A 22,068-nucleotide genomic window follows, 5' to 3' on the forward strand; every position below is an offset into this window, starting at 1 on the left:
CATTCGTTTGTAAAATAATTACTGCATTTTGAAAATTTGTGATTTAAGATTTTTACTTCCTTAATCGTTACAACAAAGGAACCTTGTCACAGCGTACCAACTTGAAGTTAAGTAAACGAATGAACACGACCATCAATACAACTCAATACTAGTATAACATTTCCCTCTGGTATGACTGCTCGTACTTTTTCAATACATGTGTGCATATATAGGACTGACTCGACACCTAGTAAACCCAACCAAGACAATCTCGTACACCGCCATAAATGAAGAACCCTCCCTTGTCGTCTAATCCTTGCTCTCAGGCCCGACAGATATCTCGGTGGGCTGCTCAGCAGGTTTCTCGATAGGTACTTCCTCGGCAGCAGCTGGAACAGCAGCAGGCTTCGGTGAAGTCTCAACTGGAGCTGGGGATGAGATTCCTTCGAACATATGATTCCATATTTCGAGCATCTTTCTTGAGCGCTCCCTGAATTTGAACTTCTCGTCTAGAGGTATTTCCGTGAGCTTGTGGATGCCCTTCAGAACCTTGTTGATTTTTGTATTCTGCAGCTATATTAGCGACCCCACATGGTACATATAGAAGTATATCCATACCCGTATAATCGAAATTTCGAGACCTTGAAAGTTCTCGAGCTTAGTAAAGAATTTATCCATAGTGTCCATCTCTTCCTCAGCCGGTGGCTTGTCCCGAGTCAAAAAAGCCTTCTGCAATTTGTGCCGGACGTACAAAACTTGTTTTGTACGTTCCTCGAGACTTTCCCGCAGCGAAGCAGCTGAAGTCTTTTTTCCCGAAGATGGAGTTTTCTTCGGTGTCTTTTTCTCTTTAGCTGCGTCGCCGTTCGCTTTCTTCGCAGATCCATTAGTTTTTGACTCTCTTTTCTTCCTCTTTGTTGCTGGTGTGTGGGCTTCCACTTCTTCATCGCCGCCCTTGGCAATACTTTTTCTCTTTTTAGACTTCTTTTCAGGAACAGACCCTTCATCCTCCGCCTCCTCCATTTCAACATCCTCTTCCTCTTCTTCTTCGCTGGCGTGGACAGAGTTTCCGTGGGCAAATTCCTCGAGCGTTGGCGGATCAATAGCGATCTTGTACGCAGACACGAGAGATTTATCTTTCTTGGAGGGTTTGTCTGACACTGCGTCGACATACTTCTGAGCCTGCTCGCTGGATAGAGACTTCAAATCTGATCGGCTTGCCCACATACTACGATCAATTAGTAAAAGTTCTAATATATCTCTGGAATCTGATACACACTAGTTATCATCGTTGAAGAATCGAACTGGGAAAGTGCTCGGCAGAGACGCGTCTTCTTCTTCAACCGATAAGCTCTTTCTTTTGAAACGAGCAGATCCAGGAGTACCGGTAGATGCCTTTGGTTTTAGCTTCAAGATATGCGGCGGAAGAAATGCATCCGCAAGGACCTAAATGACCAGTCAGCCGACCTCAAATCCTACGACTTGTACATCATCTCCCGCTATAAATTAAATAATACCATCGCGGGCCATGGTGGAAATCCTTTCAGCTTAGCGAGAACAACCGCGCCGGGGAGATAGCTGGCCTTGGTAGGCGTTGACACAGATTTAGAAGGGGACTTTTTCTTCGCGACTTTCTTCACAGTTTCCGGCTCAGCAGCCGCTTCCACTTGTCCTTCAGGCTCCACTGTAAGTTCTTCAGTAACAGACTTCGTCGTAGTGGGTTGCTCGGAAGTAGATTCGTTGACGGCATGCTCCTTCGATTTTTCGGACACCGCCGGCTCTGCCGCCGATTTTGATTCTTCCTCCTCTTCGAGCTTCTCGGCAATTTTCCCAGAATCAGCGGGTGCACTTTCCTTCTTTCCCTCAGATGCGTCAGATTCGCCAGAAGTTGCTGTGGCTTCTTGGGCAGGGGCGGGCGCGTGCTGATTGATCGTCTTCGGCGCGTCCACAACAGGCGCGCTATCGACAGGCGGCCCTTCGGCGACTACCGCCTCCACTTTAGTCGCGTCGTTAGACATGTCAGTGCGATATAAATGGATGGATTGTGCGTGATGAAGCGTGGGTGGCAGCTGGTGGAGTGCAGTGAGAGCATAGAGCGAGTAAGCCAGGGCACATTGACTGATCGTTGTGCCTTGCTTGGGTTTAGCTGCGTGCGTCGCGTTTGCGTGGTGCAGTGCCCGCGTGTGATGGGCGCGCCTCTTAAGGTGACATAGACCCTCGCCCCTAGACTACCCGGAGGTTATGTGCGGAGTATCCGTCGTTTACGAGATCGCCTACGAAACCATGCCTCCACCGTTCAAAATTGTACAGAACATATAAAAAAATATTCTTCTATATATGAGCCCCAGTGAAGTAAAGTTACCCCAGCTCGAAACGCGATCCCAGATACAGCTGGTGTAAATTCTGGTAGCGTTAGTCCACTCTCGACCGACCCAAAGCCATCATCAGAAACCAGATAATAAATCACTGAAACGATTTCAAACTTGCCTGAAATATGCGAAAACAGAGCTTGCGCAATAGCACACAATAAAGCACACAATAAGATTGACAAGCGCACACGTGAAAGGATGTCGATGAAATAAAACGAGATTCTTACGAATCATTGTTCAACACAACTTCTTAATCCTGAACGAACTAGCAATCCTTTGTCTGTGGCACGTCATCGCCTAAAATAACTGCTGAATTATCAAATGGCTTTCCATCGGTCGAAGGTATGCAACTTCAGTACTTATTCAGCCCGCAAAGAATTGTCATCATCAAGCTCGAAAAGAATGCCGAGAGAATTATTAACAAACGCACAATTCATAATGGATGTTCATTGCAATCGATCTAGATTTCTCCAGCCTAGAGCCTTCGGGCCGTTCGATATCGTGCCATGGCAGGTATCAATGAATACCAAGCCAAAAGAACCCTTGGAATAGACCACGGGCGCAAGCTATATAAATCGAGCGAATCGAGTTGAATTCAGTAATAGCAATCTTTGGCATTGTGTCATACAGTCATGCTCATAAACTTCCAAGCAATATCAGTCCCATCTAGAAGGACAGGCGAAAGTTCGACACAATAATGGCAAAGATGCGACCACACAAACCCTAATCCATAAGACATTGCATTCTGTGGTTAGGGCATTGGCTCGACTCATATGAGAGTTTGATATGATAATATGAACGCATAAACCAGCGTACTAATTGCATATGCTGCTCTTATACTGAATCTGATAAATGTATGCAATGTAATAGCTCTCAGTACCAAAATGGAAGTGCAAGTATCATATCCCGCATGAAAAGGACAATCGACCGGAGAACTGTCGTCGGATACCGGAAGGGCGATGGCCATCCGACGCGTCGGCAGCACGGCATCCCACGCCGGGGTTCGAAGGCGTCAATCACTCACCCAAAAATGCCCTTCCCGAATTTATACCCTGCCAGATCTCTCCGACTATTTATATGATTGCTCGGATTCCACAGACTTTAAAACATCTACTCAGACTGCCGTAAAAGTAAGTTCACTTTTTAGATGATGCTGGTTTCGTCACTGCCTGGAATGATCCGCGTTGGCCCTAATGTTGGGGATCATTACAGTGACCGACGCCAAATACTAATTGTTTTGCCAAATTTAGAAGTATTACTACGCAAAGCTCTCTTGCATATCTTCTTTCTGAGCCCAATTACTCACACGATGGTCGTAAAGTCCGCAGCTCTGCGTTGCGCGACAGCGCTCCGGTCGGCTCGCAACTTTAGCACTTCTACAATTGCTTGCTTCGCAAACACTCGAGCTCTTCAATTCGTCCCACAGGTGAACAGATCCCCTGCTTCGCCTATGCGCAGAACAGTAACATGGCTAGAAGCGCTGCACGCTCGGGAGGAAGGGCGGCTTGCGTCCATAACGTCGTATGCCAAAGGAGGCGATCTCAATAAGCCTCCGGAGATCTTGAAGCGGTCTATGGATGACAGCTATACCACTATTGTCCGTATTGCATTTCCCGGAGTATGTGTGTCTATATGTTGTAGACTGACTGTTCAAATATTAGAGCCTGCCGTTCAAGCAGGATGAATGGCTTCTGGATGCTTATGTGAACTCAAGCGGTCGCCTCAGAATCGGACAGATTTTCCAAGACTTGGACGCACTGGCAGGTGTCATTGCGTACAAACACTGCGCCCCTGCCGAGCCAACTATCGTGACAGCATCTGTTGACAGAATTAGTCTTCTAAAACGTCTTACGGTCCTCGAGGACATCGAGCTTTCTGGCAATGTCACCTGGACTGGCCGTTCGTCGATGGAGATCACTATTAAAGCGCGGACAGTGCCAGATAATGACGTCTTTTTAACTGCAAACTTTACTTTTGTTGCGAGACATCCCATTACGGGCAAGTCATTCCCGATCAATGAGCTTGTCCCCCGCAACGAGGCCGAACGTCAAATTTTCGAGCGCGCAGAGTCGTATAACGCTGCCAAGAAGAAAGCGGCAAAGACCGGTGGCTTTCTAACATCTCCGCCGAACGCCGAGGAAGCTGAGATCATTCATGCCATGTGGTTGCGACAACGCGCCTATGAAGATCCCACCTCCGGTCTAGAGCTACCAGCTGATGTGATTCCCATGAAGGACAGTATGATGCACTCGACCATGCTGATGCAGCCTCAATACCGAAACAGACATAATATGATCTTTGGCGGCTATCTTCTGCGTCAGACTTTCGAATTGGCGTATTGCTGTGCTGCTGCGTTTTCTCATGGCCAACCACACTTTATCTCCCTCGACCAAACTACCTTCCGATCTCCCGTTCCTGTCGGATCCGTGCTGTACCTCACAGCAACTGTCGCATACACCCAGCATCAGCCTAGATCAGCCGCCGGATCGCCAGCTGGAACATTCGTGCAAGTCCGCGTGGACAGTACTGTTCGAGACATTGACCACGGCACAGCCGAAGACTCAGGTTCATTCACGTACACTTATTTCGTGGAGAGCAAGAAAGTATCAGTTTTACCTGTTAGTTATGCTGAGGCTATGCAGTACCTTGAGGGTCGTCGCAATGCTATTGAAAGTCGGAGCTTTGGTGATGCGTTGAGGGGTTTGGAGGTTTTGGATAGTGCAGTTACTGAGTAATATAACTGTATTCAGCGGAACATTGACATTCTTTGGTTATTTAACGTGTCATTCGCCGAAATTTTGTAGTTGGGAATTTTTGGTATGACGTGCATATGGATTATAGAGATTCGTTAAATATTTTGAATAAAGCAATCAACTACAATGATTATATTTTGATTACTAGGAGTCGCAAAATACTGTTCTCCGCTTTGTCGTACTCAACAAGTCTCGAAAAACAAGATCCCATGGCGTGTCTGTGCGGCTTGGGCAATAAGCACACAACGCGCTAAACCCTATCAAGCAAGCTTGTCGTAGCCGCGGCCCGCATTAGGCATCAAACGTTGGTCCCTAAGAGGCGGTTGGAAATGGCCATTTTGCGACCAACGCATCGCGCAGACAGACAGGAAGCATTCATTCCACCGCAACTGCCTTCGTGTCAGCGCCGTCTGACTACTCACACACCCCTCAACAAATATGATCTCGCGCTGCACGCGACTACGCGTGCCTACCCGCCCGCTTGTGGGACCGACTCTTGTCTTGCGCAGGTTAGCATCAGATTCGACTCGTGCACGAGCGCCTTCGTCATCGACGTCTCATCGGTCGAATTCCAACAATAACAATAACAAAAAAGCATTCGTAGCGGCGACCGCTGCCGTTACCGTCGCCGCATCAGCAGGACTCTATGTCTCCCATAGCACCGATGCGCGGAACTTCATAGCTCGGCAATTCACACCAGCCATGATCCGCGCGGACGCGCGGCCGACAGAGCAAAGCTTTGTGCCGTCACAGTATGCGCAATTGAACGGCGGGCAAGTCGAGTTCCCCCGTGCCGCGGGTTTCTCGACAAAATCGACACGTATGCTCACAGACGAAGAAGTTGCGGAGAAACTACGTGAAAATGAGGAGTCGTATCTCGTTGATCGCGGCTGTGGCGTCGCGAGATTCGATATTACGCAGTTGGCGAGTAATTCCCAGATAGAGGATGACTTTACGGCGAAGATTGTTAATGTGAATTTTGCGGACGGCCCGTCAGATTGGTATTTCTTTGGCGTGTTTGACGGACACGGGTATGTCATTCGATCAGTTCGTCGCTATGGAAAATTGCTAATGGAGGTAGTGGCTGGAACACTAGTGCCAAACTACGAGAGCTACTTGTTCCGTACGTCGCAGCAGAACTAATGGGCAAAGTGCAACCCGAGCGAGCGCAACGGGCATTCGGCACGGAATCGACGGCGAATGCGCGACTAATCGACGAAGCCATCGAAATGGCCTTTCTGAAGCTCGACGACGATATCACTCGCAAGCCAGTCAACTTTTTAATTGAAAATCCGTATAAGCCTGCGTCTGCGGAATTACTGATGCCCGCCATGTCTGGGTCATGTGCGCTGCTTTCCATGTACGATTCTGCGACTGGGACGCTCAGAGTCGCGTGCACGGGTGATTCGAGGGCCGTGTGGGGACATAAGGATGCCAGTGGGACATGGACTGCCACTCCACTAAGCTACGACCAATGCGGTCGAAATCAGACAGAAATCACTAGAATACAGAAAGAACATCCTCGCGAACCAGATGTGATCAAGAATGGAAGAGTTCTAGGTGGGCTAGAGCCAACCCGGGCATTCGGAGATGCACGGTATAAATTACCGTCGCAGGTGCTTGACAAGGCTGTCAGCTTATTTTTCGGACGAAGCTCGCCGTCGAATTCCGTATCTCCGCCTTATGTCACTGCTAAGCCTGAGATTCTGACCACTAAGGTCTCGCCTGGCGACTTCCTCGTGTTGGCAACGGACGGTGTCTGGGACGAATTGTCGTGTCGGGAGGTGGTTCAGCTAGTTGCCGAGTGGGTCAAGAAGCGTGAAATTGACAGCGGCGCTCCACCGCCAGGGGTCGTCACGCACGTACGCAAAGGCGGTATCTTTTCTTCCGTGTCCGATCTCGCGGACGTCAAAGTCAAGTCTGACACTGCCGAACTGAACGCGAGATTAGACCAACGCGCCCAAGGCGACGATCTCGCCCAGATCCAACTCCGCAACGCGATTGCAATGCAGAAGCATTTCCGCGGGTTATTCACCGTCCAGGATAATAACTCTGCCACTCATATCGTGCGGAACGCGTTGGGTGGCGCGGACAAGGAGCAGACCTCCATGTTGGTTAGTATTCCGCCGCCGATTTCGAGAAGATATAGGGATGATATGACAGTTCTTGTTGTGTTTTTCGGAGAACCGACGGATGCAGACAAGTCGGGCAAGATCACTCAGATCCAGGAAGCCACAAAGGGGGGCAAGGTATAAGTTAACGCTAAGGTGGAACGATGTCCAGCATCAGTAGACATGAACCGAAGCAGGCACTTCGCACGACAAATCGTGTACATAGAACGAATAAAGGTGTAGATAACAATTCATATCGTGTTGTATGATAATCGGATACAAAACTAAACTCCTTATTAAAGCAATACATACAACGAATATCAAACCAAGCAAACAATAACAATCTGACCCTGCGCCAAAACTAGCAAAATATGACACAGCAAGCCTCACGTAGAAACGAAGGAATGATGTAAGTTAAATACTCATTCATGCCCAATGCCAAATGTATATCAACCTAACTTTGCATTTTCTAAACACATTTTGGAGATTGTAGTTGTAATGGCGCAGCACACGGAAACGTAGATCATAACCAACTGCCTCATCAGAATATTTCTCGAGCAGAACGTTGTCCATCAATTTTGTTTCTCATTTTCTAACGATGGCCCCAGCACTTAATTATGAAATGCGATTCCTGATCGGACTTTCGGGTGGTCCGTCGGGGCTCGACTCATGTAATAGACTGCTTTCTTTCACAGGCGACGCGGAAGCCGATCCTGTAGGGGAATGATTCGGACCTGTGAAATTGCTGTGCGAATGAGGGATGTTTTCCGGCACGGGATGCTGTGATCCGACATTCGTCACACCAGCGGAAGACGCTCTGCCGGCTTTTGAGAGCGCGTAGTCGCCTGAATCAAAGTACTTGCGATCCTAGATCGCCGTTAGAGTTAAAAACGATCATGGCATGCAGCCGGTGAGACCTACCTTCAGCTTATTCTGAAGCAAATCTTGACGAGATGGCAAACGGCCATACATTCGAAAGATTCTCTGCTCATCAGGCGATAGTGACTAGATTCCAACGTTAATGCTAATCACCCTCATGATATGGCAAATCATGCGCTTAACAATGTCTTTGAAACTTCTCCGTCGGCGGCTTCAATGAACCATAATCGAGCTAATAGAAAAGACTACATACCGATACATCAACACCATTGGCATGTGCTGAATTCGCAGACATTGTAATTCACGTTGTAATCTCGCGTACTCTGGTAATTCGATAGTCGAGTCTCCGATCGCTTTGGAATACTCAAAGCAACTCTCGATATTTCACTACCTGTTTCTCCAATCCTATGGCGGTACTCTCAACAGAAGATGCAAATTATTGCGTAAATATGTCGATCACAAACAATTGGACCTGCAGATAGAAAATGCCGTGAATGACAGTATGCAGTTGTTCAATCAAATTGCGATTCTGGGCACAATGCCTTATTTCGTCACGTCAGGCCACGGCGCACATCCCGTCCCTGCGCACGTCACATCATGCACGTGGATTTTATCAGGGTTAGGTGCGCTGTGACCATGGTTCGTCTTGACCAAATTGCCATCTATGTCACGCCCGCTAGGATTTTATTATTGAACAGTATCCTATGATGACAAAAGACTCCCTCCTTTTTCACTTATTTAACAGGTCTGCAGTTGCCATATAAAGTAATGCATTATCCGGAGGGTCAGCGAAAGACTAAGAAACTTTTGCGCGGGCAAACTTTGGAGAGTAAAATACTGTAAATATTCGCTAATAAAACTCTATACAAGGTACATTACATATCGTAATATGTAACAGAAAGGTAACACAAAGATATTACCCAACGACAATGACAAATACATATAAGGACAGGACTATAAAACAACACACTCAACTATAAAGGCAAGAAGAGGGGTAAGAAAACTTCCAACTGATTCCCAGAAATTATTTCGATATCTTAAATATCTTCCATTGATATCTCACCAACGCATAGACAGAAATTTTTCGGCAGCCAATTTTTTAAACAAAACACAAACTTTTAGAAAACAAAGCATCCATAATTAACTCCATATTAGTCAAAATTTAAATCCATGTCTTGATTGATAATCATAATCGCTCTTGACTATGACTGGCCTGCCGGAGCCTGCGCAACCATGGGGCTAGCTGACGACACGTTTGACTCCTGCTCGCTGTTCGCAGCAGCTCCCTGTCGCCCGCTCAAGATCTCGGAGACAGCCTTGGCCTCGTTCTTCTCGACGACAATGTTCTTGAGCCACTTATTCTCCATCTCGAGCTGCATGATCTTCGCCTCGAGCTGCTGAACTTTCTCCTGCAGGTCCTTCGCGGTCCGCTCCATCTGCTGCTCGCGTTGTTTCTTCTTGACACGAAACCGGGCCGAAGCAGCAGTGTTACGTCTTCGCTTATCCTCCTCTGCAGCAATACGAGAGGATTCCTCGGGGACGAGCTGGTGAAGTTCGACGGCCGAGTTCACCCGCTTAATACCGGGAGAGGTTGCCCCGGCCCCCGAAGGGGTACCCGCATACGCTAGCGGTGTGTGAGAACCTGTGACGGGACCAGGAGTGCCATTGAGGAGAGGCGTGTAGAGACTCTGCGCGCCGGGGTTCGAAGGATTGGCCGGTTGATTGTGAGGAGACGGGTGGTGTGCTAACACTGGCATGGCGTAGTTCATATAGTCGGCCGAGAGGAAGTCGAATTCCACCTTACCCTGGCCATTGGGGGCAGGAGTTACGTGAGCTGCAGACGGAATGGTGCCGGGTGGAACCATTGCCTCTTTTGCCAGCTGGTGTTGCTGCTGGTCGTGATGACCGGTTTGCTTGGTGGATGCTCGTCGGCGTCTGTCGGAGTCATTGTCGTGATCGAATTGGAGGTCGTCGACAGTCACACCGGCGTCGGTCGAGCGACCCATGTCGAAGTCGAAGAACTGGGTATTCGCGAAGAGCGAGAGATCGTCCTGCTGCTTGCTGGATGGGAAGTCGAGTGGTTCAATCGAGTTGAGATTGGCGATGTACTGCGAGACGTTGAGACCGCGGTGGCTCGAGTACGACATTGCTGCTTGAGGGGCGCGGGGGAGAGCGCGACGAGGATAATTGATGATAAAATGGAAGAAAGAGAAGGAATGCTGGAAGGAAGAGAAAACGCGGAACGCTATGGCTTTGGGCTTAGAGCGTAGTGCAGGCAAAGGAAGTCCTGAGAGTCTGCGGGTCGTGATGACTTGGCCGAGTAAATTGTTGGCTGCGAGACTTCTCAAACGTAGAAAACACTGACAAACTTGGTGCCTTGACGCAGCTGCGAAGTACCTGATGCGTTTGCGACTGTAAGTGCATTGTGCTATGGCCATGATTTGTCAGACGTGCATCGGACATAAATGCAAACACTTCAGACACACTTGCGGTCGTATACACGCTCACTCAAAGGTTGTACTTGCCCTGTGCAACACGCCAGAAGCGCGCCAATGACGTGCTTCGCTAGTGGGCCTGAAACGGGCAGCCAGCAGCAGCGAAACGTGAGGGCTCCGCGGCCCTGACTTCGCTGGAGCTTGTGCTAACTTTTGGTCTACAAACATGCCAATAGTTTTTTATAACCGCACCAACGACGTTTATTATGTACATTATATTGCGGAGAATTCCGTCGTTAGTGACCGCCACAGTCGAAGCAATCATCGGGATGTCACGAGAGTGTAGCGGTGCGAAGCTAGCTATCAATACTGGAGCGAGGAGTTTATCATAGCAAGTACGAATATTATCCGTAAGTTGACGGCTGACGTGCAGCCTGCCCTTGCTTCTGCTTACTGAGTTTGGCAAAACAGTCTCTGGCAGTCCGTATCGGCAGCACCTGCGCCCAATCAATATTTTCCTTACGTTGTTCCCGATGCCCTCGATAAACGGTTGTCTGCGACTTGACATGAGAACCTGTTGACGTCTGTGCAATTTGCGGGCAGACCGGCCTCAACCTCCTGGTATCGTCTACCTCGCTGTTCGCATAGATATTGTCTATGTGTCAAGGAAAACTTAAAAATATTGTTTACACTTCACGGAATTGTATCCTCTCGCCAGTCATCCGCATGCCAACTGTATTCACAAATAGTAAATGACGCGGGACCGCAATTGCATGTCCGTTTTTAGAGATGGGGCCGTTCTGAAGGACCCATCTTTCAACAGTAGGAACATATTATTGCGAAACCAATGCATGAGGCTAAATGGGTTGCTACTGTATAGATTCATGCGGAAGTGGACAGCCGACCCTTACCAAGGTCCTAAGATCTGCGGATTAATGCACATCTTTGATGAGTCATTGCCAGTTATTGACAACCAACACGTTAGTATGCTCACTTGGACCACTGTAGACATACGTGGCTTACGGTCCAGTTTGTTGGCTACCGCTGTCCTATTTCCGCACTTCGGGATGTGAACAGAAGATTTATAGGATCGAGGCACATTTCGCGCAGGACTCTGTAGTCTTTGCAAGTATTGCTGCCTCTATTCTGCGACTAGTCTGTATAGAATTATCCTTTGCACGATATTTCCGATTGGGCATGTGGAATTATCAGTTGTGGTCCAGCCGAAGCTGTAAGGCAATACCGGCCGAGGGCGGCAATGTCTTCAACTGGAGAGGTCACAGCTTCGGGCATCCTGTTGGCACCATCCTGGAGCCAACCAACCACAACATTGCGTCACGAAATATGCCTCGAAACTCATCTTACCTACGGAATATACTATAAGATAATACATCCAATGCCACGCATTCATTGGCTTGGGCCTTGCTGACAGCTATGACGACATCAACGCCGCGCGAGCAAAAAGAAACTATAAAACTGCGCCTCGCGAATCCGTGAGGCGCGGATAAATACTTACCCGTTGGTGCTTGCCTGAGCTACTATGCTAGAGAGAAATTTGGTACCATAGAGATAGAGTTCTCGCGAAAAAGTTTGACCTCTGTCTCGGCCTAGTCTGCCCATAGTGAAGACTGTAGGTGCTGGTGACGACATTGGCCAGCCTGTCCCTACGACGATCTTGACAACGAGGACTTCGAACTGCCATAGCCCGGAATAACTCACAACATCAATAATAAAAGCAATAAGAAATGTCTCGTCATTGCGACTTGTGAAACTCAGCTTGTTGATGTTATATCCTGCCATCACAGCATCAATAGCTGGGGCAGAAATATCAACAGCCGATACATGCGATTCATTAAATTACTTCCATCTGGCTAAATATGCATTACGTCTACCCTCCACTGCCCCGGCCGGACCAAACTATTCCGTTTCCCTTTTAGTGAATTTGATTACTTGATGCCCAAAATTAGATCGGCTGCTCGTCTCTGATGTAGATGCCAACCTACATCACCATTCGAACACTTAATTATTATACATTACAGGTCAATATCAAAACATTACAAACGTCCCCCGGTCTACTGCTTGGACCTCTGGCGGACGAGATATCAGACCTCGACCGAGCGGCCGGTCGCATCTACCCTGTTCAGGTCTATGCCTACAGCAATCTCGACGCAGCTGCATGATCGATATTATCAGGGTTGAGTCCCGCTGCCGTTGCTGTCTCAGATCGCCTTCGATGTCGCTATGATGCCCACCATGCAATCAATCGTATATCTTCTTTAGGTAATTCTTCTATTAGTAAGGGCCGGATGTAGCGGCATCGCTACTGAGTGCTGGCACCTTGCGATAAACTTCTTGACACGCGAACCATTAAAGCGTAATTTAGCAAGTCGCAACTGAATCGCGCTATCATGTCTCTATAAACTTTGTTCGGCCTTGACAATTTGGGACTCTGTAGTCTCGGTCGATAGGCCGACTTGAGGACAGGACGCTCGACGGCGACTTAATGAGGCCAGGCTTGGCCTTTTCTCCGTCTGTGTTATCTGATCTTTCAATATCGTACTTGTCGCTCGCACTTTCGACGTTTTAGTGTCGCATTTGCTCGGAGGCAACTCATTCGCGCTCCATGAGGATTCTCCATGCCAATAGCTCGATACGGGACGCGATAGCGATTTTCTATCACGGCGTCATATCAGGACCCAATCGCCTTCTTGAAGACAAATAAAAGTCGAAAGTGGATTGTACTGACATTCCCAGATTAGATTTCAATCTTGAATCGCATCCTTCGCTGCCATCTGTAGCAGTCTGCAAAGGTGAGCGGAAATCGACTCCAAGGGCACACTGCAATCTCTGATCTGCTAAATCGACATTGGCGACACTTAGGTACTATTGGGTAATGGCTAATATGAGCCGGAACTCAACGAGCCATTTTGCTAATGCGGTCAATGAGAGTCAGAATCGAGTTCATGCTGGCCGGGAACAGAAACACAGAGATCAAGTGAAGTGGTACAGTCAAATCTTCGCCCATGCGTGGATTTGGATCCAATTTTCACCTAGTAATATTGCCGACTAATCATGTGTTTTGCTATTGCATGGGCCCAAAATATTAATATTCTTCATGTAAATTCTTCATGATGTGATTCTAAACTGTCTCACTCGAAACACATAATCTCCGTGGTTCGTCTGGACAAGCTGTCTAGAATGACAATGAATCTCGCAGATTATGATGGCATTTCTTAGCTGCAGATAGCCCATCCAATTATTCAAGTCGCCTGCAATCTATTATGAGCTACTCCCGATTTGCGTTGATCAATCATGGCTGTATGGTCAGATGCTAGTCCACACTGATGGGCAAGGACCCTATGATTAACCGTCGGTCCGCTCCACTGTACTAAGGCCAGGTTTGTAGCAATCTTCCTCCACGAGAAATAGAGCAGAACACAAAGGAAGGGTATGACATCTCTTGCATTGCTTACACACAGACAGAGGCAACCGTGATCTTTATACTATTACCATAATCATGGACATACATGATAATATCTGTTTCCATATGCGTGAAATTCGAGCATTTTAACAAGTTTCTCCTTGATATATGCCAATTCCAAGTGTCTCGCAGCCCTTATACCATCCTATTCCATGGTTGGCGCAAAAGCATTGCTTGTCGAAATATACCGTGAAAACTAGCAGCATCGCTCGCATGGCTCTAGACCCTTGGCTGTAATAGTGAAAAACATGAACCGCCTCCTCGGAGCAGGAAAAGGGTTCTTCTGACTGCACCCCACAAAATGAGCCGCGTCGGCAGCTTCCTTTGCGGCAGCACAGATCCAACGATCGAATAAGCTCCTCAACGTCGTACAAATTCTCGGCAAGCTATCCGACTTTCTTGACGATTGCCAAAAGGCTTGCGTACGACTACTACTGTGCAGTTCAATGACCTTCCTTGAAGAACGAGACGCCAACGGCAACTTCTCAAAGGCATTTTACGACTCCAGCGATCATGACTTGTCTAGTCGTACTAATATTGCTGGGATACCTCACTCATCGGCTGGATTAGAGAAGACAAGGGACAGCTTCGATACTAAAGGTTTTGCTGGCACCGAAATTATTGAAGTATCTGCAGATGACCGGACTCGTCGAGGGCAGTACTACGTTGGCAAACGAAGGAGCACGTCGCGCTTGTTGCGGGTTCTACAGTTGTTGATTCGTGTTTTTTTGCCGACTGGGTATCCGGATAGCGTGACGTCCGATTACATTGAGTATGTGCTTCGACGATGCCAAAGGATATTCACTAATTGGTGTAGTTACCAAATTTATGACTCGATCCAGGCTTTTGCTAGTTCTATCTCTACGTTATTGGGAAATCGCGCAATATTAACATGTACGCTGTTCGTTTAACTACTCCTTAGAGCATCCTAACGATTCATATAGCCGTCGGAGTCGGCGACAAAGACGCAACAAGCACCTCCGCTCTCTTCATCACAGTAATTCAAGAAACCTTTGGTCGACTTGCGACGATTACGTTTGCCTGGCGGTTCGGCAGCATGTTGGAACAAGAGTGCAAGAAATTTCGGTTTTCGGCGGATCTGGTGGTCAATGCCGGGATTATCTGTGATTGCTTGTCACCATATTTCCCTGGGAATCGATCTGTTAAGATTTTGTTCTTGTGCTGTTCGGGAGTGTTGAAGGCTATTTGTGGTGTTATGGCGAATGGGTCCAAGGCAGCTTTGACGCAGCATTTTACGAATTCTCAAAAGGGGAGTATCGCCGATGGTAAGTACTATACATTAAGATCATGAGTCGTCACTGACGACATCAGTTGCTGCAAAGGACTCGTCGCAGGAGACTGTCATTTCGCTGTTGGGGTTGCTGGTAAGTTCACAAGTATTGTGTTGAACTTGTATTGCTAACGTCAAAGGCTGGCTCTGCCCTCGTTCCATACATCAATACGAACAAGGAGATATGGACTATGTTAATCATTCTTATCACGATCCATTTGTTCACAAACTATCGCGCAGTCAGCTCCGTCGTGATGGACACGCTTAATCGACATCGAACCAACATTGTCTTTGCTCATCTTATGGACTCGATGTCGCCAGGCATGATGGAATCTGATTTTCTCAATCAGCCCCCGGTCCTTCCATCTGTCATCCTCACTCCACGTCAGGTCTCTAATCAAGAACGAATTTTAGAGCAGGATGGTGTCTTGCGATGGGGAAGTCGCGGTGCCGTCATGGGCATTGCCACGATCGGTACTTTCTCGGCAGTTCGTCGGATTCTTCCGCATGGCATGAGTATTCAAGACTTGCTGTCTATCTTCGGGCACGGAGCAGCTGGGTACGTTCTGTGGTATGAGACGAGTCGGGTGCGAGGACGCAGCAGCAAGCACGTAACTGTCCGTATCGCGCTCATCGAACGGTCAAACGACGACAGCCCGACCAGCGACCTGACGTACTACGGCCCAAAGTCCTCCGGGACCGGCACATCACCTCTATACGGACAGGTCGACACTCGTGAAGTGCGAGCATGGGTGCATGCACTATACCTGGCTCGTCACGTGCGGGCTTTACACAATGGCACCGGGGAGTCGAACTCGATCACGTCGGCGCGAGACAATGTGATCCGCACTCTGCACCTCGTAGATGGGCTATTTGGACCAACTGGGCGTGTCATAGAGGTGCTCGGCATCCGCGGCTGGGACCTCACTGGCGGCCGGACAATGATAGTGTCGTGGTCGATGCCATGCATGCGTGTCCGCGACTCCCTCCGGGAGCACGATGAGAAGGGCAAGGTCTAGTCACGTGATAATGATGTCCGCCTAAACTTCAGGGCTAGGATTCCTGTGCCGGCTCGGAAAAAAAGATTATGCGCCTTAGTGGCAAATTGTACGAAGATGGCTAGTCACCTGCCGCATTTAGACTAGCATAGAGGCTGATTTTTTCCGGCCGCAAGCCGTCACCGCTTTGATTCTACGGTCAACCCTGAGCGGCGATTATTCGCACTCATCGTCCACTCACTTTCCTCCCATTCACATACAAGCCTGCCACACGTTGCGTCACAAGCATCGAGCATGCCCCGTTTCCGTAGCTCGAGTCGCGCCGGACTTCTTTTGCTCGGCCTCAGCGGCCGAGATCACCGTGATCGTGACAAAGAGCAGGCGGACGGCGCCGACTCTGGGCACGGCCACATTCCAACAGAGACTGAATCATCCTACGCAGAGCAAGGCTATCACTGCAACAACCCACCACGATCGAAGCGCAGCCACCATGCTGCCGAAATATCGTCGTCGTCGTCATCATCTGTAGGCTCGAACGTATCGTCCCCGTCGAATTCAGAGCCAGTGTCACCGGCATATGCGTCAGCGCCTCCCCAAATATCGTATTTCTCCTATACCAGTGCGCCGACTTCCGCACCCTCCGCGAATTCGGGCTGGCTGGCTACCGCCACGGTTGTGTCCCCTGGCGATCGTACCTCAAAACGACTACCGACACTGGATGAAGTATTGTCAAACGATACCGTCTCTCCGTTCTCATTAACCGAATTTATGGCTTACCTCGCACAAAATCACTGTCTGGAGACGCTCGAATTCACTATGGACGTCAAACGGTATACGGAGGTCTACGAGACTGCACTCACGATCATGGCTCCCCACACGGCCAGAATTACGGTAGGACACCGATCGTATGACCACCTGATGCTACTCTGGCACCGCATTACGGACTCGTACATTCGTCCCGACTCCCCGCGCGAGCTGAACCTCCCCGCGAACGTTCGCGACGATCTTCTTTCACTAGCACGGGTGAATGTGCCCCCAGGGCCAGAGAAATTTTCGCCAGCCGTATTGGCAGTCAAGGACCTGATGAACGAAAGTGTGTTCATACGGTTCCTGAACGACGCCCAGGCGAGTGCCGCTTCTGAAGAGCCGAAACCGGGTGAGATAATGTTTTCGACGTCAACTATGTGGCGATTCCCGTCATTACAGCAGCACCACGGCAGCCACCGTCAGATGCGGTCTAGCGCACGGTCGATATCGTCCGACATCCCCGTAGATCAATTGCGGCCGGAATATTTCAGAGCCGGTTCGTCGGAGGACGATTCTGGGTATACTCTATCTGGCAGTGCGAGTCCCACGACGCCTCCCGAATCACCTAGAGTTGTCCTCGATGAGGAATTCAGTGAAAATAAAAGTACTCCTACAGGCTTGGCAGCCAAACCCGGAAGCATGTCGAATACTACCATCACCAACGGGTCCAAGCCGTCTCTAGGTTGGCGCCGTATGAGTAAACGATTCAAATGGCGAAGTGGGAGTTCAAGTGGTGACCGGTGATACATAGTTTTGTGCATTTCTAATGGGACTGGGCTGTTTTGCGCCGTGATTAACGTGCAATGTCGTTAACATTTTGTTTGATTGATTAGCATTAGACTGGCATATGTATGGGTTTTATATTTGTGATTCGGTAGATATGGGTTTGTACTTGTAAAATAGGCATGCGTGTAGCTTCTGTCTCGCGCGGTTAAGTGGACGTGATCAATTACAGATTTTAGTCACTACTAGTGTAAAACATTCGATATTATTAAAGACTAAATTTTGTCATTTATTCTTGAATTATTATTCTCACACTTATCTTTCCATACTGTCCGTCAATGCACACCCCGTTCCGAGTGAAAAAAAAGATTATCTCCCGGATGCGTATGTACACTCTCTTGTCGTCAGGCAAAAGTACAAGCACAAGCTCCCAAAACTTTTTAAGTCCCACGATCATATTTGAACTTAGAGGTTTGTGTTAGTGTTGTTGCCAACTGCAGAACAAATCACATCCATAGTCTCCTCTGCTTCTGCTTGGCTTCGGGACTGGGTGTGTGTTGCTCTCGTAACGGCGTGGATTTAGTGAGTCTGATTTAGCGTCGCTGTCGTTCTCTTGTCTGTCACAATTCGATTGTTCTGGAGTGCTTTCGGCGGGCCTACTTTGCGCCCTTCTATTGCGGATGTCCTTGAAGACTATTCTATACGTTTCTTAATTACGTGAGGTTGTACATCTAGATTGATCTATATCTGTTCATGATATAAAGGCGTCGAAATCCCTTGAGACTGGAAAGTAGATCAATAAGAGTGTCTCCATTCTCGCAACTCATCGCCTGTCACCCTCAGACAAATTTTATAACGAAAATCATAACCTATATGCAACTTCGCTGTAAGAGAATATTCACTGTCCACTGCCATCAAACGGTGGAGCCTCGCACCCTTCGAATAACGTCTGCCAGTACTCCCAATCTACAGGAGACATATCCAATGGAATATAACTAGTGCGTAAACTCGGGTCATTGTCAATGCTTATATCACTCGAAAGATTCTCGTTGCCTTGGTCAGGGAACGCCGCCGGCGTTTCTCCATCGACATAAGCAGTCTTCCCTTTGTCCACAGCAGTCGATGGATACTTTTGCGCTGCCTCTGTTTTTCTCTGTAAATACAACGCTGAGATGAAATGAGGTGTCGTCAGCTGATAAATTCCCTGGGTATGTTCTGCACAGCCTACCCTCTTCTCCCACGCTTTGACGGCCAAGTTCCCAATTGCAAAGTACAATGCATGTCTCCTGTCGGTGATCATTTCCGGATGGTAGTCATAGACCAGATTGACTTGTTGCCAGGCCTTGTCTACCAGTTCCCCTGCAACTCGAGCTCGGAGTTCACTGAGGATGTAGATGAAGGCGTCGAGTTGGAAGAAGACATTGACATGCCACAGATAGCCTTGGATACACTTGCTTGCATGAGTTAAGTTATCGTACTCGATCATCTTCAGACTAGTTGAGAATAGCATGTCCTTCTCACTCTGCGGCATGTTCGCGCCTTTGTCTGGATACTGACGAGGGTGATGTGCTTTTAGCCTCATTTGACAAACGGCTGATCTCGCCAAGAGGGACGACAGGAGATGTAGGGGTATCGACGTATCGCAATATCTCAAGTACTTCTGTTCCAAACGATTCTCAAGCTCGTTAATAGCTTTGTCCTTGACTTCCATCGAGAGGGCAGTGGCCTTCCAAGACTCCGTTTGACGCATGAATACGCCAATCTCGTATCTGACAGAGCAGAATAACATTTCAGTAACGCCTGTATGCTCTGCCGGGAGCTCCTTCATCGTCGGAGACAGGTCGAAGTCGTTGATATTTAGTGGTCGCCAAGCCTCAGAAAAATCGTAGGCTTCAAGTCCAGATCCTATGCCACTGAGCTGTGCGGATCGGTTATCGAGTATGAGGATCTGCCACCACAGTCTCCTCCGTATCTCTGCTTCGAAAATAGAGAGTTTCGAGGAGGCGATTTCCCGATGAAGACCAATTCTCTGCCCGATTCGAATGGCGATACCGGCAAGAATCCATAGTGAGTCAGGATCACAGTGTTGCCGTATGGAGAGCTAGTACTATGGATCAGCTATGGACTGCAACATTGTATCTTAGAGGACGGTCCTATCCTCTGTAAGAAGAATACCAGATATACGAGATTGGGATTGCGGAAAGACATATATAGATATTTGTCAATTCACATATAGAGAAGTAGGACTTACAAGGTACAGAGTAAAAGCTTGTAAAACCTTCAGATTGGCAGTTCTGAGAACCCCGGCATTGATCAGAGCTTGTTGCGTCGCAGTTGAATATCTAGCAAGTAGTACGGATCTAGACTCGCCCATCATGCTTTCGCAGTCCTCATTCCTTAAAGAAACCACGGAAGAATGGTAGATTGCGAACATCAATGCTTCAGTACTGCGCGATAATTTGTCCAGACGGCCACTCGCTTCTACAATCAATTGTTGGACAGTAGGCGCATGCAGCAACTTGACAAGCGGATTCACTTTGTCTATGAACGTCTGCCACATTCGCAATATCTGCACCGGCTGTGGATGACAAGAGCTTATGGCGTTGTTGAGCATCAGACGACCGAAGAGAAGGCTGCCGCATTCAGGATAGTGTCCTGCGAGCGAATCGACTGTCTCATCCTCAGATGAACCCTGATTTATATAGCCGGAGTCTTGAATCTGTAAATAATATTAGAGCAAGCTAACGGGAATCGTTATAGGCGTAAGTGAGGGAAAGCCACCTCGTCACTCAATGCCGTCCAAGCGTGACTATGATACGAATCAGTTACTAGAACACTATGGCGAGGCGTCCTATTAAGACATACCTCTCAATATATCGTGAATTTCCCCGTTCCATGATCAGCTTCCCATTGTCAGTTCCCGAGCCTGAAGGTCGAGATGCTTTGTGGGTCCCCTGGGTTCCCATGCCTTGCTCACCGGATGCGGTTTCACAATCTTCATCCTCAACTTTCAAACCGTGTTTAATTATCATCTCTTCATACCGCCTTAGCCGAAGGAGAATATCTTCTTCTGGTAGTTTCCGTTTACGGCGACGTGAGGTTGCAGGTGTCCTACACTCAGCACCAGCTTTGACACAATTTGAACATGGCTTCTGCCCACTACACCTTACTTTCCGCTGCTGGCACAAAGCACAAGAGTGCCCGCGAGTAACTTTGGCGACTGATACTATTCGGGATAGCTCGTTATCCGGACCTGAATTGGTTGGGGCTGTGGTTGACATCGGAAAGAACTTCACATCTACGGTTGGATGTGGGCTTGATTGGCAACACTGATGCGCAGGACGAGAACACTAGTCGATTGTACTTTCGTTATCACTCAGAGGCATGACGAATAATGTGCACTTCGCCTATCTGCCTATCGCGGACTGACGAACTTCCGTCACTCAAGATCTTCGCAAACCATATTGCTGTATATTCCAACGATATTATTACAGGGCTTAGGCTGCCTCGGGACTCGGGGCTCCGGGCAGGTACACGGCATTCTCGGTCCCGACGCGCCGACGAACTGAACGCATCAGCGCAAACTCCCAACCAGCTCTGCTGCGATTTGGATTTCCTGGTATATTGCATCCTGGCATTTCATTGATGGTCAGACAGAATTATTCAAAATGTCCACATGCGATCGTGATGATTTGGAGCAGTTTCAGCTAATGGATGTTGGAGTGTTGAATGAGTTTGGCAACCACTGGTGTCACTGACAGGGTCTAGTATTAAGTACAAGTCTCTGCGCTTGACTGGATATACAACCTCGACGGTGATCATCTTTTGAATGATCGCACTGTACTTAATAATGATTTGCAAGATCTATCGTTTCAAAGCTTCGACGTAATTAAATGCGTACGCCGAAGTTCTCTTGCCGAATCCCGTTGTCTCCTTTAGTCCCGAGTACACACAGGCGAACCAAACACAAAGGTTCCGTGCTTGGACGTCGACAGTTTACTCATCGGCTGATCTATTTCGGTCCCGCGACCGACCTCAATCTTAAAGAAAGGTATATAACTTCTTACGGCGTCCTGTCCGAAAGATACGGACGGCATGCAAACCAGAAGTCTCCAATCAGTTATCCTCACATTCCTCCTGTCTCAAGTTACGAAACCAGCTGAGGACCAAACGTCGTTTTGCAGAGTCGCTATTGGTCACCTCTTGAGAGATCAAGTCAATCGACAATAAGCCCGTCGAGTAATG

The 22,068-nt window shown here is 48.3% G+C and overlaps 8 protein-coding genes across 8 annotated transcripts; 4 read left to right on the top strand and 4 right to left on the bottom strand.

The window, feature by feature from the left end:
- Positions 1 to 139: 139 nt before the first annotated feature.
- On the bottom strand, positions 140 to 2,330 carry V1508DRAFT_190878 (uncharacterized protein). Its single transcript, XM_066936170.1, has 4 exons — positions 1,494 to 2,330; positions 1,256 to 1,422; positions 598 to 1,204; positions 140 to 546 (listed from the first exon to the last, which is right to left on the bottom strand). The coding sequence occupies exons 1-4, from the start codon at positions 1,992 to 1,994 to the stop codon at positions 289 to 291; spliced, it is 1,533 nt and encodes a 510-aa protein (XP_066798444.1). The 5' UTR covers positions 1,995 to 2,330; the 3' UTR covers positions 140 to 288.
- Positions 2,331 to 3,054: 724 nt separating this feature from the next.
- On the top strand, positions 3,055 to 5,233 carry V1508DRAFT_410048 (HotDog domain-containing protein). The gene is made up of 2 exons (XM_066939250.1): positions 3,055 to 3,942; positions 4,007 to 5,233. The coding sequence occupies exons 1-2, from the start codon at positions 3,493 to 3,495 to the stop codon at positions 5,078 to 5,080; spliced, it is 1,524 nt and encodes a 507-aa protein (XP_066798445.1). The 5' UTR covers positions 3,055 to 3,492; the 3' UTR covers positions 5,081 to 5,233.
- A 220-nt stretch (positions 5,234 to 5,453) lies between these two features.
- On the top strand, positions 5,454 to 7,516 carry V1508DRAFT_380582 (phosphatase 2C-like domain-containing protein). The gene is made up of 2 exons (XM_066937677.1): positions 5,454 to 6,129; positions 6,180 to 7,516. Exons 1-2 carry the CDS (start codon positions 5,537 to 5,539, stop codon positions 7,351 to 7,353), a joined length of 1,767 nt encoding a protein of 588 aa, XP_066798446.1. The 5' UTR covers positions 5,454 to 5,536; the 3' UTR covers positions 7,354 to 7,516.
- Positions 7,449 to 8,589, bottom strand: V1508DRAFT_410052 (camp-regulated phosphoprotein/endosulfine conserved region-domain-containing protein). Its single transcript, XM_066939251.1, has 3 exons — positions 8,342 to 8,589; positions 8,131 to 8,214; positions 7,449 to 8,076 (listed from the first exon to the last, which is right to left on the bottom strand). Exons 1-3 carry the CDS (start codon positions 8,381 to 8,383, stop codon positions 7,825 to 7,827), a joined length of 378 nt encoding a protein of 125 aa, XP_066798447.1. The 5' UTR covers positions 8,384 to 8,589; the 3' UTR covers positions 7,449 to 7,824.
- A 320-nt stretch (positions 8,590 to 8,909) lies between these two features.
- On the bottom strand, positions 8,910 to 10,417 carry V1508DRAFT_410053 (uncharacterized protein). Its single transcript, XM_066939252.1, has one exon. It carries the CDS (start codon positions 10,233 to 10,235, stop codon positions 9,291 to 9,293), a length of 945 nt encoding a protein of 314 aa, XP_066798448.1. The 5' UTR covers positions 10,236 to 10,417; the 3' UTR covers positions 8,910 to 9,290.
- A 3,918-nt stretch (positions 10,418 to 14,335) lies between these two features.
- V1508DRAFT_410063 (vitamin B6 photo-protection and homoeostasis-domain-containing protein) lies at positions 14,336 to 16,530 on the top strand. The gene is made up of 5 exons (XM_066939253.1): positions 14,336 to 14,776; positions 14,822 to 14,898; positions 14,949 to 15,290; positions 15,337 to 15,389; positions 15,436 to 16,530. The coding sequence occupies exons 1-5, from the start codon at positions 14,451 to 14,453 to the stop codon at positions 16,312 to 16,314; spliced, it is 1,677 nt and encodes a 558-aa protein (XP_066798449.1). The 5' UTR covers positions 14,336 to 14,450; the 3' UTR covers positions 16,315 to 16,530.
- V1508DRAFT_410067 (RGS domain-containing protein) lies at positions 16,531 to 18,141 on the top strand. The gene has a single exon (XM_066939254.1). It carries the CDS (start codon positions 16,588 to 16,590, stop codon positions 17,842 to 17,844), a length of 1,257 nt encoding a protein of 418 aa, XP_066798450.1. The 5' UTR covers positions 16,531 to 16,587; the 3' UTR covers positions 17,845 to 18,141.
- Positions 18,142 to 18,282: 141 nt separating this feature from the next.
- V1508DRAFT_191147 (fungal-specific transcription factor domain-containing protein) lies at positions 18,283 to 21,431 on the bottom strand. Its single transcript, XM_066936171.1, has 4 exons — positions 20,689 to 21,431; positions 20,605 to 20,632; positions 20,075 to 20,542; positions 18,283 to 19,924 (listed from the first exon to the last, which is right to left on the bottom strand). Exons 1-4 carry the CDS (start codon positions 21,102 to 21,104, stop codon positions 18,722 to 18,724), a joined length of 2,115 nt encoding a protein of 704 aa, XP_066798451.1. The 5' UTR covers positions 21,105 to 21,431; the 3' UTR covers positions 18,283 to 18,721.
- Between the last annotated feature and the right edge of the window lie 637 nt (positions 21,432 to 22,068).

Source organism: Lipomyces doorenjongii (genome assembly GCF_038497915.1).
Source record: "Lipomyces doorenjongii strain NRRL Y-27504 unplaced genomic scaffold V1508scaffold_4, whole genome shotgun sequence".
Lineage (NCBI taxonomy): Eukaryota > Fungi > Ascomycota > Lipomycetes > Lipomycetales > Lipomycetaceae > Lipomyces > Lipomyces doorenjongii.